Below are 13731 nucleotides of genomic sequence, written 5' to 3' on the forward strand. Positions count from 1 at the left end.
AACATGTGTGCTTTTAACACAAGTAAAACACAAAACACACACAGGTACACGCACACGCACAATAGACACAGCATTAGTTTAATTTTGTACAAAAAAAACCAACAACTTGCATACATCTTACAAACAATATGACAGCAAATTATAATGAACATCTATGACGGGATAATTAATATGGATGAATGTATTTGTTTATTGTTAGTTTACCCTGAGGTATTTTCTACATAACATTGTGGTAAAACTGCAATACTACAACTGGAAAAATTAAATTAGGAGGGCTATAAGAGTAAGCACTACTATCACAAAACCTTAACTACTTTTTGAGACCCATGTGTGAGAGACTACTTTAGCTAATTTAGGGGAGCACAGTAACTATCAAAGTGAAGTTTTAGCAACCTGTATTTTCTGTTATGTATCTATTTATTTACAAAGCTGACAGGCATTGAAGGTAGCAGAATGTCCCTGCATGTATATCTCAAGGTCATCACAATTCAACATTCTCTGAACAAATACAAGCATGTATAAGCATGGCTGAGCTCAGAGTGTAGAAGGTACAGAGCTGTGCAGTACTATTTTTTTTCTTTTTTTATTGATATGATAACAAGTACTGACAAGAAGCTGATACGCATAAAAGAATACAATTTATTTACTAGCGCATATCTCATGAAAGCACGCATTGTCTCGGCCGCATCCGTATGACTTCCCCTTGTGTTGTTATTGTGTTGTGGTTTGGCCTCATCAATATGCACAGCAGGACACAAAAAAATAAAGCTTGTCTCATTTCACCCGCAGCCCGATGTGTTATCCGAAACATCAGTGTGCCACCAGTCAGTGCCGGAGGTGACACACCACCATGCACGCAGGACTTACAGGCAGGCTCAAAGGGGATATGAGCCAATATCACACTTCACACTGCCTCGCTGTGACTAATTAAGCACTGAAATCAGATGGTGAAACTGACCATTTGAAAATGTGTAAAAGTAGAACTTATTTCAATGTTTTTAATGAGAGCACTGTTATCAGCAGAGCACTTCCAGGTTACTCTTAACAAGGGCGATCCAAGCTATAGAGATATAAAACATATTCACCTAATGCGATAGTTTGTCTCATACATGCAAGGTCATTTTAATGTCAGTCAGTTTCGTTTTCAAAACATACGATGGCTTTTTGATTTTAAAGGGCAAGTCAAGTGAAAAATTGTCACGACGTGGAAAAAAAAATGAATCGCCTCCTCACCTTTCACGGAAAGCTATGACATACTTGTATATTTCGAAATAGGAGCAGCAACAACCTATTTTCAACATAACACCGACACTCTTGAAATGTTCAAATGCTGCAACAGCAGAAGAATTACACGCATGTTGCGTTTAACAACCAATCGCAGCTCAGCTTACAACTATCACTTGACAAACCCCGGAAAATGGCTGATTGCTTGTTACCTGAGCTGTGAGAAACTAATAGTAATTTTCAATTAACAAGTGGCAAAACTGTTTTTCAAATATTAAATATATGTGAAAAAGAATTTAGTTATCTCCTTAAATATAGACAAATTCTTACATTTGAATTGGTGGAAAAGGCAAAATAAATAAAGTGTCCTTTTAACACATTACTGGAAAGGGCGTCCGCTTTCGGACTATAGTCAAAACAAGCAAAACGTCCGAAAATGTCTGTAAAAGCCATTGCTCCAAATTTCTCTAAAATCCTGAAAAATCTTGCCTATTTAGGACTTCAAAATAGAAAAACGTGTGCCTAATAAAGGTGTTTTTTTGCCTGTTTAGACTATCGGCCGAAAACGGCCGCTGTGCCCAGTAAGATGTTAAACAATTTCTTTTTACCGCAGTATATTGTGTCCAAAAACTCCAACAAATGTTCATGAGAACAAGTCACCGCAAGAGCACATCACGCTAGCTCATTATTTAAATAAACTATCGATGAATGTAGTGTATTAGAGAGCGTGTGGCAGAGAAAATGATGTGCTCTAGCAACCAGTGGGTGTAAAGTGGAAACGATCCCATTAACAAGCGATCGAATCAAATGTGTCACTCCATGACAAAAAAAAAGCCGTCCGAACATTTGGCTGCCTGAAGTACACAATTAAATCAATTATCTCAATTATCCATCGTTTTTTCGTTTTTGTTTTTTTTTAGTTGGTATTATAATGGAAATGTAGATTGCGATCATGCGGAGCGCAAGGACATTTGGTAGCAAATTGGCTTGAAAAGTTGAAGCATGAGATGATTGGAGGCTAATGACGCAATGTTGGATCTTCTGGTGTAATGTTGACCTCTGAGATGGTGACCCAGCAGATAAATGCGTCTCCACTTGCTCGATGCATTTGTCTCAAAGTGGCTTTTATTTTCCCTTTGAGGAGATGCACCCGATGGCCTCTATTATCATCTCTGAAGAGTTCCACCATGGGACATGCTGTGTCTTTTCAGTGACCTGAAATATTTATCAACCCAAATAAATGTCCGTCGTGGCTTTACACAACCTATTTGAGATCGTATTTATGTTTAGTTCCCACCGGGATTAAGAGGAGTGTAAATGTGTCAATTCTCTGCTTTCAGCACGCAGCGCTATCGGTCGAGATGCAAAGCTGGATTCAGGCTGGACTGACCCGTCTCTGAACCTCGCCTCAGCATTTCCTGGCGGGCTGATCCCATTTGATCAGCTTTGCCTCGTCCACCACTCACCCCTAATTAGCGAGGCTCCCCCCCCTCCCCCCCAATTCTCTTTTGTCATCACGACTGTGGTGCACATAGAATCCTGCCAGCGTGCCTTCAATATGTTCTACTTTGGCAAATCAGCGGCGCGGGCCTCGAACACCACCACCAGCCATGCCGCCCACAGAGCGGAGGTTGCAGTAATGCCGGGACAATAACCTGCCCATAAATAACATCTCATCTTCATTTCAGCGCCTTCACGCTGCAGAGTAAATACAGGGAGCAAATCATCCAGCGCCTGCGCTTGAAAATGATATGTTATAGCCTCGTTTGAAACCAATATCAACATTTAAATTGTAGCAAATCGCAGTTCCACTATTGAATGAGAAAATGCATTTGTTGCTATTACGGAGAAGCAGAAATAATTTCAAAGAGAAAATAGCATGCATTCATGGGACATTTAATTAGGCACAGAGATGAGGATAAGCGTTATGGTTGAATGCTGTGGTTTATAGTTTGCAGAGGAGAACAACACGCATCTAACTTCCCTTTTCGTGCAGCTAACTGTTATTTGAAGGTCGGCCAGTCTGTGTCAGGTGAACAATGTTAACTTTGTTAAAGGGATACTAAACCTATTTCTCCAAAATATGTAAAGCAACGCTAAGGAACCTTTTGACTTTCCTAAAATATTTTTGCAACTATTCTTATAAAACATCCACTAACAATGTTACATCCATCCATCCATTTCCATTTCCTCGCTTATCGCCACAGGGGTCGCAGGCTTGCTGACTCACCTGGCTTTCAGGCAGTGGGCGGGGAACACCCTGAACTCGTTGCCAGCCAATCGCAGGGCACACAGAGACGAACAACCATTCACACACCCAATCACACCTAAGGGTGGTTTAGTATGTCCAATCCACCTGCCATGCATGTTTTTTGGAGTGTGGGAGGATGCCGGAATGATTGGAGAGAACCCACGCGGGCTCGGGGATAACATGCAAACCACACAAGAAGGCCAGAGCCAGGTGGATTTGAACCGGGAACTTTGCACTGTGAGGCGGACGTGCTATTCACTGCACCACCGAGCCGTCATACAATGTTACAGTAGAATGTTATCTTTGTCAAAGCGTGGGAGAGTCTGTATTGTTTTTACTGGCACTAAGTAACTTTGAGCTAGACCTTGCAACATAAAAAAAATATAAAATGTGGTGACGGCTATATGACACGTGTCACTCAACACTTTTCCTACTTGTTACAAAGACGACGGTTGATTTGAACGTCAACGTGCTCTTTTTTTTTGAATGAAATCTTACGAACGTCAGGTTGCACTTGATCAATTGATGATGCAGCTGCTGAACTTCTTTTACATTTCACATACAAAACATTTCCATGGAAACAAATAAGAACAAACAAGGACAAGATGCAGCAAATACGAGAATAGCGATGAATTGACTTCTATCTTTAAAATTTGATGTAGAATAGAACATACAGTAATAAAGCTGGTTAGCTACTGTATGGAACGCAGTAGCTACATTTTATGCTAACTCTTTACTTTGAGTGTATTGACCCTATTATTTTTAGTGTTGAGATAGCTGGCAAGAGGGTGTGCAAATGAAGGCTGTTGCCGCACCAAACTATGCTTCCTTCTCCTTCTTGCAGTTTTGAAAAGGAAAACTTGTACAATAAGAGTCAAATCTCACACCGCTATGAAGCTTTACGCTAGTTTTGGCACAGTCATATAATAAGCCTCCAGTCCGATTTCAACAATACAATATGAAATTCTCTATATCTGCCAAGCTCTTAGTCACATATGCTGTCTCTTGTGTTTAGTCTTTCCACCTTATTTGCTGGGTGAATTTTGTGCAGCCTATAATTCGGATTAGCTGTTTGTTTTATGTGCAGTGCTTCAGCGAGAAGTGAGCACAGACACAAATACAAACTTTATTGCCACCTAAGCAAAAAAAATAAAAAAGCATTTGAATAGTGAATGTAAACATTGATTTGAATTGGGACTCGGCTGCAACTAAGACGCAACGCTTCTTCATTCATCAACGTGGTCTCATTTGAGTTTTATGCCATTTCTCTTCCTATTAAAAATTTGTATGACACAGCTGAAATTGGGCATTAGCAGATCATGTGCCGCTTTACACCTGACATAATTCCAATGCGCAAGTACACGATGTTAACCTGCTCTATGGAGATAATCAAAGTGACAGGTGCAGGCCGTGGCTTTTGGAAAGATTAAAAATGAGGACGAGGAGGGGAGATCCAGGAGTGAACTTCAGAAGATGGATGCATTACTTATGAATATTGTACTTATGCCACTCTCTTTTGCTCTTAACAGAATTCCCATAGGATTCTATAAGCACACATGGAGACGCCTCACTGTTAAATGTTTCTCCTTGAAACATCCTCCAACAGTCCAGTCAATATTAACGTGAAGGCTATTTTTCTACACACAAAGTATGCGGTTCTTCTCAATTATTTTTTGTAACACAAGAGAAAACATTTTGGAAAATAAAAATCATCAAAACTGCAAAGTATATCTAAAATGTTACTTTTTTTTAATTGAAAAAAGATCAAAGAAATACAAATCAACTTTAAACAAATGTTTACTTTTTACATGATTTATACAGGTTACAGGTTAGTATGAAAAGGAAGAAAATAACTGCATCAAAGTGCCTGAAAGAAATAAAAATGAAACGCAATTTTAACTGGAAACATTTCTAGTGACTAACTGAACCGTTTAATGGTGTAAAACATATCAAAGGTATAAAACATTGTGCTGATTTTTTCTAAATCACAACCATTAAAGTGATTTAGAAAAAAAATGTTGCTGACAGCTATTTAGCAAATCCAGCACAGATTTTGACAATGAGAGCGCCGCTGCTCCACCTGGTGCAGTGGATGTGCAATTACACTTCACACAGCAAAAGCAAAGCCTGTTCCCCTGAATCCCATTATTTGAGAACTGACGGTAAGGAAAAGGGAGGAGCCATGCAAAAAAAGACGAGAGAGTATTTGAATGATTGAGCAAGACTCACGTCTTTGAGGCAACCCATGAAGTTGTTGCTGACTGGCGAGCCGGGCAGATCAGCTGTGTCCACGCTACCTCCGATATAGAAGAGTTCGTCAGAGCCTAGCATGGTATAGTCCTCTTGAGTGTATCCCGTTGTGGTCAGTATACCATCCACCAAGATCGTGACCTGGAACGAGAACAAACTGATTTTCAAGAATGGCCAAAAATGAATTGATGCCTCACTTAATTTACAGTGATACAGTGATAGATACAGTAGTTTCCAGACGCATCGGGAAATATGGAGTAACCATATAAACCACTCGATAGTACATTTGAGAATGTGATCTAGACTTGTATTTATCAGACTAGGTGTGTCAAACTCGTTTTAGCCAGAGAACCTCATGGAGAAAAATCTGTTGCCAAGTGAGACAGACCAATAAATCATGGTATAAAATTCTGTAACTTTAAAACAAGAACTTCAAACTTATTATTTGCTTTTAATACTGTCCAGAACAGTACAAGTACAAAATCACTATTCATCATAAAACATTAACATCATTATTGATCATAAAACATTTTACGTTTTTCATTCATTGGAAAAAATCAGCTCAATTTTATACTTTACATTACAAAATCATCTCGCTCCTGGCCCATGGGTTTGACATCGCTGTATTAGACTGATGTGGAAGCAGTCATTAGAACTACATTAACATGATTTCGCTATTCAATTGGTGTTCAAAAATGAATAATTCAAATAAAAAGAAAACATATCCAATTATTTTTTACTTCTGTGTTAGTACATTCACTGCCAAGGAAGGCAGGAAGGCAGACACCGATGGAATGAAAAAACAAAAAAAAAAAACAAATAATAGATGGACGTCAATGCAAAGACTATAGTATGCTTATATTTTGAATTTGGCCTTTGCAATGGTGGTTACTACCAGCTAGCTTTCCTCCTCCCCGTCACTGCATTTTTATTGCCATAAGATCATATCTCTACCAACATCAACATTAAAAAAAATAAAAATCATAATTAATTGCTGATTAAGGGTACTAAGAAACTACGAGTCAATAAAGCTGTCATTGTACAGTATGGCATAGGTTTGCAAAATTAGCTGCGAACTATGTGGTGCATTCAAATGCACTCTGACATTTTCAACTCCGAAAAAGGTTCATCTATGCATTAAATGTTTATAATTGCAAATATCTTAACAATGTGAGCTGTCTATTCATCTATATGTCTATTCATTCAGATGTCTATTCATCTAAACTGGCATTTATCAAGAAAAATGATGGGGGTGAAATTATTTTGATATTTAATCACAACAAATGATCCATCAAGTCACATAGAATATATAATACCCAATCAAATGACAATAAACTTTCAAGTGGTTGGTATGTCATTGGTATAAAAAAAAAAAAAAAAAAAGAAGTAGTTGTTGTGGTCCACGTGTTTGTTTTTTTTTTGTGGAAAAAGCAATTTTCCTTACGATTCAAAACGTAATAAATGTAAATAAATGACACTTTAATGCCTCCATTTGTCATTCTGTCTTGCAAAACAGACTGGAGTAGATCATGACCATTCTTTGCAGACTGAAGCAGAAATCATTGTTAACCAAATCATTTAGAATCAAAAATCAATTCTGAATTCAATCGTATAACCCTAAGTCAGAATCAAATCCAATGGTGGGAGAGTCAGAGATTTCCACCTATAATACTCAATCAGTCAAAGAAATGTCTACAGAGTGGTACAATGTCCAAAGTCAAAAGTACTATTCACTTTCACCCTGTATTGACATAGAAAAATCTCATTATTCTTTTCTTATTTTCAAAGAAAGAAAAATCCCCACATAAATTAGTTTTATTAGCTCTCTAATTGTATTGTGCATTTTTAGTAGTGATGTTTTCCTCACTGACTGGACGAATTCACATGGTTCTTTGCCTTATAATGGCTTACTCTTGGATGTGGAAAGCCATTACAGGGAAAACAGCCTTGATAGCGTCACTAATCTCTGTGGATTTCCGTTTCTGATGGCAGTAAAAGTCAGCACACCACAAAGGTTCCTTCAAATCACAGTTTGGCACCGAAAGCAATGTGGATGCTGCTCAAGTTGGAAAACTCAATTAATTTGTGTTTAAGAATGCTGAAATGGTGAGCTTAATTAGTTCTTTTGCCCATTGGCAGAGACAGAAAAAAAATGTCGTATCAGTCACATCACAAGAGACAGAGGAGATGAATTGTAAAACAGTGCAGTCAGGGAATGAAGGCTATGCTTGTTGCCATGACAATAAACCCACTGGTAACATGAAATTCTTCACAGACAGAAACCATTCCCACAATATGACTATAAATTAACAAATTACAGCGGAAGGATCTTATGCAACGCTAAAACTAAATTATTTCTTTGAGGAGCTATTTTGCTAAGAGAGGACCTCATTTGAGGAGAAATTTACTCACTATTAGGAACAATTTTTTGCAATTTAATTCCAGGACTGAAGGTTGTATTAAACAACAAAATGACAAAAATATATGTGAGAGGTGGAATGTCGAATATTTCAGCAATCAATTACCTACTGAAAATTCAACAGAATATTCTTGTATTCTTGTGAAATATATTTTTATCAAATTTCCCACACAAAATCAGCTTTATAATTCATATTTTAATGTTAGATTTAGGTGTAAAATCAAAATTTTAAGTAGAAAAGTGTGATTTTTATTGGGGCTGAAATGTGTCCTTGAGCGATTTGAGTACCTTGGTTAAATCTCATTCCATGGTAGTCAATATGGCACTACCCATATTTACATACTTATGTTAAACCCCCTAAAGACTATCCCTGACTTTTGTGGTTACATAAATCATGGCTGTCCAACTAAAACACATGTTGTGTGTAACTAAAATACTGAATTTAGGGTACTTTTAGAGGCATTTTACATCAGATATCGAATAGCATGATTGTTATTCTTCTGTGGGTAGTCATCTTCAGACCCTTCAAATTTGTTTGAAAGACTTTAACCACCTCATAGTCTTCTGCTTTCATCCGCAGGTCCCGCATTTTACTAATGGTATCCTGGTATCCTATCCTATTCAAGATGTCGTCAATGCTTTTTGTTTGTATATTCTTCGGAAATTATTTGCTGTTCATCTTACTTTAGATATTATCCCAAACTTTCTTTACCCAAGTGACAACTGTTGTGAACTCATAGTGTGAAAGGTAGCCTTTCACTGTTTCTCCTCCCACCTGCCAACATCCATGCCGGCGTCAAGGACATGTCCACGGGTTGAAGGAGACAAGTCAAACAGTCTTTAAATTCTCATAGTGAGTCAAAGTCCGTCGAAAAAAAAGAAGAAAAAAGAGCCACGCAGCCTCGTTGTCGACAAGAGGCAATTAGGTGGGCTTGACAAAAATGCATTTTTACCATGTTTTGTGCAAACACTCTAAAATGAATGCATACTATTTCGAATTAGAGGTGTGTGTGTATATATATATATATGTGTGTGTAAAATCACTTTAAGCCTTGTAAATGACATATTACTTATTTTGTATTTGAATCAATGTTATTTAAACACAGATATGTGAAAAAAAAATTGTCCGTTTTGAATTATGTGGTTATAAGTGGACCCCCATAACATGGGGGTTGAAAATAAGGACACAGCTTCGACCCACGAGCCATCCAGATTCTCAAAAAAATTGACTCGGAGAAATACGGTAAGTAAAAATAATGTTCCTCATATGAATATATCAATGTATCAATGTAAAGCAAAGCATTATATTTTTTTGGTTTTGTCCAAATAGATTTGAAATTTGAATTTTCTGTGGGATATCTGAAAAGCAAAAATACTCAATAGCCATAGCCTTAAAGCAAATCCACATCTTTCGATCCTTGCATCCTCTAAAAGGTGAAATTTCTAAAAATGCTGAAAGCATAATCATTTTATAAATGAAGAGCATGAATTGATAGTGTGATGCAGCCTTTATATGAAATAAGGGAAGCAGCTTCTGCAGCTATATGAATTCAATCTGTCTGGCAGTGTTCAGGTTTAATGAACTATAGCGACTGATTTACAATTCTTCATGGATAATTATCATTTTGATTAGGTGACTCCACTGTGATAAAGTGCCTCTTTAAAAAACAGGGTCTCAAAATTTTGCATCTTTGAGCTAATGAGAAGAGTTTTGTCTCCTATTGTTCTTTCTTTTAAAGGAAGTAAATTCCCATAGTTGTTTACAAAGGATAGCAACATTCAAGGGTTTGACCACGTCTTCCTAAACACAGAAACCACAAAGTCACAAATGTATACAGAATTTCTTCCTATAGATGGAGCATCACATTGAAAGCTAGAGGATAAAAGTCAAAGAAGTGACAGGACACGCTGAGGTTTCAGGTCCTGCTGACCATTCTCTTGTCATGACACTTATTGATTTTTTTTTTTTTGTCCATCTTGTGGTAAAACCTTGAGTATCTTTAGCTTTGACTCTTTGAAAATAGGTCAGCTGGCTTTGGCTTGATTGATGGCGCACATCAAATAAAAGGCTTTTGTGTCTTGAAATTGATAAATGTGGTTCTCTCGTTTATGCCCGGCAACATCTAAAGCATCTTTTCACACTGTAGATAGTGGATTTCAGTACCTTTTTTATATGGAAAAAATGGGGCTACAACTACTCAGGTAGGCTGCACAAAACAAATAGCGTTCTTTGTTACTGTCTGTAATATTGAGAGTCAGCAAAATTCTGAGCAAGCCATGATATCTATCACATAGAAAAAGAAGAAGAAAAAAAATCATCCATCCGTTTAGTTTCTTTGTGGAAGGGCCTTTCCCAGCCGACTATAATGAGAGATTTCGTACAGCACAAGTTACCAGAGAGTTGCAGGTCAAAAAATTGGGTCAACAAACCATTCAAAATCAAGTCTTCAATCAACTTGTTTATTGCATATATATTGTATTTCTGAGATAAAGCCATACAAATTCATCCATCCATCCATTTTCTAGAGCCGCTTATCCTCACTAGAGTGGCTTGCTGGTGCCTATCCCAGCTGTCTCTGGGCAGCAGGCGGAAGACATCCTGAATATATATATATATATATATATATATATATATATATATATATATATACAGTGGGCCCCCGGGTTACGAACTTAATCCGTTCAGCGGCTACGCTCGTATCTCGAATTGCTCGTATAGCGGGCAATCCAAACCCATGTTAATTCGTGAATGCGTGCAACGCGCGCCGAAGCCTTAGGTAAAAACGACACACTGTATACATATATTAAAATTGAGTGACATAATCTGCTGTACACTTGCATTATATAATAAATACAATGGATAAATAGCTTTTACCTTTGAAACGACGAGACTTGAGCTGGGTGTAAGCAGAGGGGGGCAGAATCCAACGCTCAAAGTTAACACGGCGATAGATATGCTATTGGTCTTACAGTGTTACAGTAACTCTTTCAGTCAGGGTGCAAATCATGCAGATACTAAAACATCATCCTCTTATTTCTTTCTTTACCGCTGCTAGTAATTTTAGAAGCTATGTCTAACAGATAAAGTTTGCAAAGTCTTCACAACATTCCGTTTTTCACTAATTTTCTCTCCTTCCTTCCATCCTGTCCCATCAAGCTAGATAAAGGCGTTCGGCCAATAGCATATCGGCATTTCTGTGATTGACGTGTGACGCCGGCCAATAGCATCTCCGTGAGTGAGACCGGGTGACCTTAATCGACCAATAGCATATTCGCATCTCCGTGACTGACTGATAATTATTCGCACTTTTTTTTTTAAACGGTTGGAATGTATTGACAATTAATTTAAAAAAAAACACACATTTAAACCAATGACAATTCTTTGTCCTGCAATCGGCACATTTAATTTCATGTCAGCTGTTTTTCCCTTTAGCTGTACAAACACTACACTTAAATGGTAATATATTTAGACACCGTGAGTGAGACAGTCAGTGTGACGTTGTAAGACCAATAGCGTTCACGTTACTGCCACAAGGGTCTACTGATGATTAATGATGTCGCTACTGTTGATTTTATAGACGCAATTAAACGAGAACATTTCTACGTACTCAATGGCCGGCATGTCGAATTGTTCGTAAGGCGAGAGGTTTGTTCGTAAGCGGAGGACAAAAATCTCCCTGATCCACGCTCGTAAGGCGAATTGTTCGTAAATCAGGGTGCTCGTAAGCCGGGGGCCGACTGTATATGAAATGGTATTATGTGATGGTATTATGTTAAAACGGATTTTGTTTGAAAATAAAAGATTTTATAATGTAGTGAAATTAATACTTGGCAACAAAGAAAAATGACCATTTTGAAGTTATGTTTTAGAGCTGTTATTTCACTACCATGATTTTTTTCCTCAAGGTTATCACACTGTCAGAATCTTATTTCGCCCCATGCGTAATACAGGCACTTGCTGAACGTTGCTGTAACTCCCTCAACTTTTGAGCTACCTCCTTATATTATATATGATTTTTAAAGGCAATTATGTGAACAATATATATATATATATATATATATATATATATATATATATATATATATATATATACTTCTTTGTTACATACTATTTTTACATTTCTAATTTGACATTTACTAAATCAAATTAAAACATGACAAGATTGACCTATCGAACCATTTTTCCCTTGCATTCATGGAATCTATGTCACAGTGTAACTTCTTTGCTATGTTGGATAGCTCGAGTCACATTCATACTATACAGTATATTGTAGTTCGATGACAAACGTTACTGAGCGGACTGAAACCGCACAAGAAGTAACGACCCCATAGATGACAGTGTGTACAAATATTGCATGTGCATCATGCTTGCTCATCAACAGGCAGCAGCATTATTAATAAGGGTCAGGAAAGGAATAACATAATTTTGTCTGCCTCAGTAACAGAAGAGAGGGCAGGAGGTGGTAATTGGAAGAATTCTTGCCTGAAATGCAACAGCGGATCTAATAAAATGTTTCCACCAGCATTCTCTCGGGAGTTAAAGTTCTCCATATCTACATGTCAGGGAGGTAACTTATCTGAGACGAAGGCAATTTACACAGGGATCAAATGCATGGCTGAAAGCATAAGAGACGTCGTGAGCATTGAATCTCTCCTCCTGTGGAAGTCTGGCGAAGTGAACTGGCATGGAGGAAAATGCAAGTTTACATTAATGTGATTCATGTGGCCAGGCTCATAATATACTGCTGATTTTGAATTAGATATACCGGGAGTCCTTCTTTTGCACGCCAGCATTGAAATGCACCGCACATCACAAGACCAAGATTAGTAAAATTATGCCGCAGGTGAACGCTCGCTTTATTTTGTACACCGTATTTCTTCCTTGCTGAATGTCTCCCCTGGAATGAATAAAGTGTTATCAGCGATGCGCAATTCCATAAAGTTTCAATGTGGCGGAAATGATCACAGGGATTCTGCAGTGAGACTTTTTGGTTGCAGATGTTTTAAAAGCACATCTGAGGGGGGAAAAATATATAGCTTGGCAGCTCAGCCCAAAGGAGTTCTGCATGAATTGACACAATTTATGTGCCTGAACGTGTCGAGCAGGCTCCCCACTATGTGAGCTCAGAGCATTGGCACAAAAAAAGCACAAGTAATTCAAGAAAACTTACCGTCACAGTGTGGCACAAATATAGTTGCTAAGCACAGCGAGGACACTGCATTAGCCACGACACACATTTTTTAATAATGTCCCGTCAGAACATACACGACATGAACAAAAGTGATGAGGCAGTAGTGATATATAATACATAGCGGAAGCTCAAAAATTGATAAAGTTACAGCGCTTTGAATGGTGCCAAATTGGAAACGCTAGTTTTGAGAAAAACATGTTTAAATTTTGGAAAATTAATCTAACAAATGTCCGTTAACAACCAGTAAGTTAAGAAAAGGATACTGAGCTGAAACTTTCAGGAAGTGTTGCAGTCAATGACCACTTGAGTTTTGCAGACATGCATCATCATCAAGGACAAGACACACCCACAAAACAATCTGTTTGAACTGCTGCCATCAGGCAGACGCTACAGGA

At 37.8% G+C, this 13731-nt stretch overlaps 1 protein-coding gene across 1 annotated transcript in view; it reads right to left on the reverse strand.

Moving 5' to 3' along the window:
- LOC148408917 (neurexin-2-like) overlaps positions 1 to 13731 on the reverse strand; it is a 171963-nt gene that overhangs the window by 102317 nt on the left and 55915 nt on the right. The window contains exon 7 of the mRNA XM_088440142.1: positions 5705 to 5866. Coding sequence (XP_088296268.1) covers positions 5705 to 5866 — 162 coding nt within the window. The remainder of the gene's footprint in view (positions 1 to 5704; positions 5867 to 13731) is intronic.

Source organism: Hippichthys cyanospilos, chromosome 18 (genome assembly GCF_059441005.1).
Source record: "Hippichthys cyanospilos isolate Australia breed blue-spotted pipefish chromosome 18, RoL_Hcya_1.0, whole genome shotgun sequence".
In the NCBI taxonomy this organism is placed as follows: domain Eukaryota; kingdom Metazoa; phylum Chordata; class Actinopteri; order Syngnathiformes; family Syngnathidae; genus Hippichthys; species Hippichthys cyanospilos.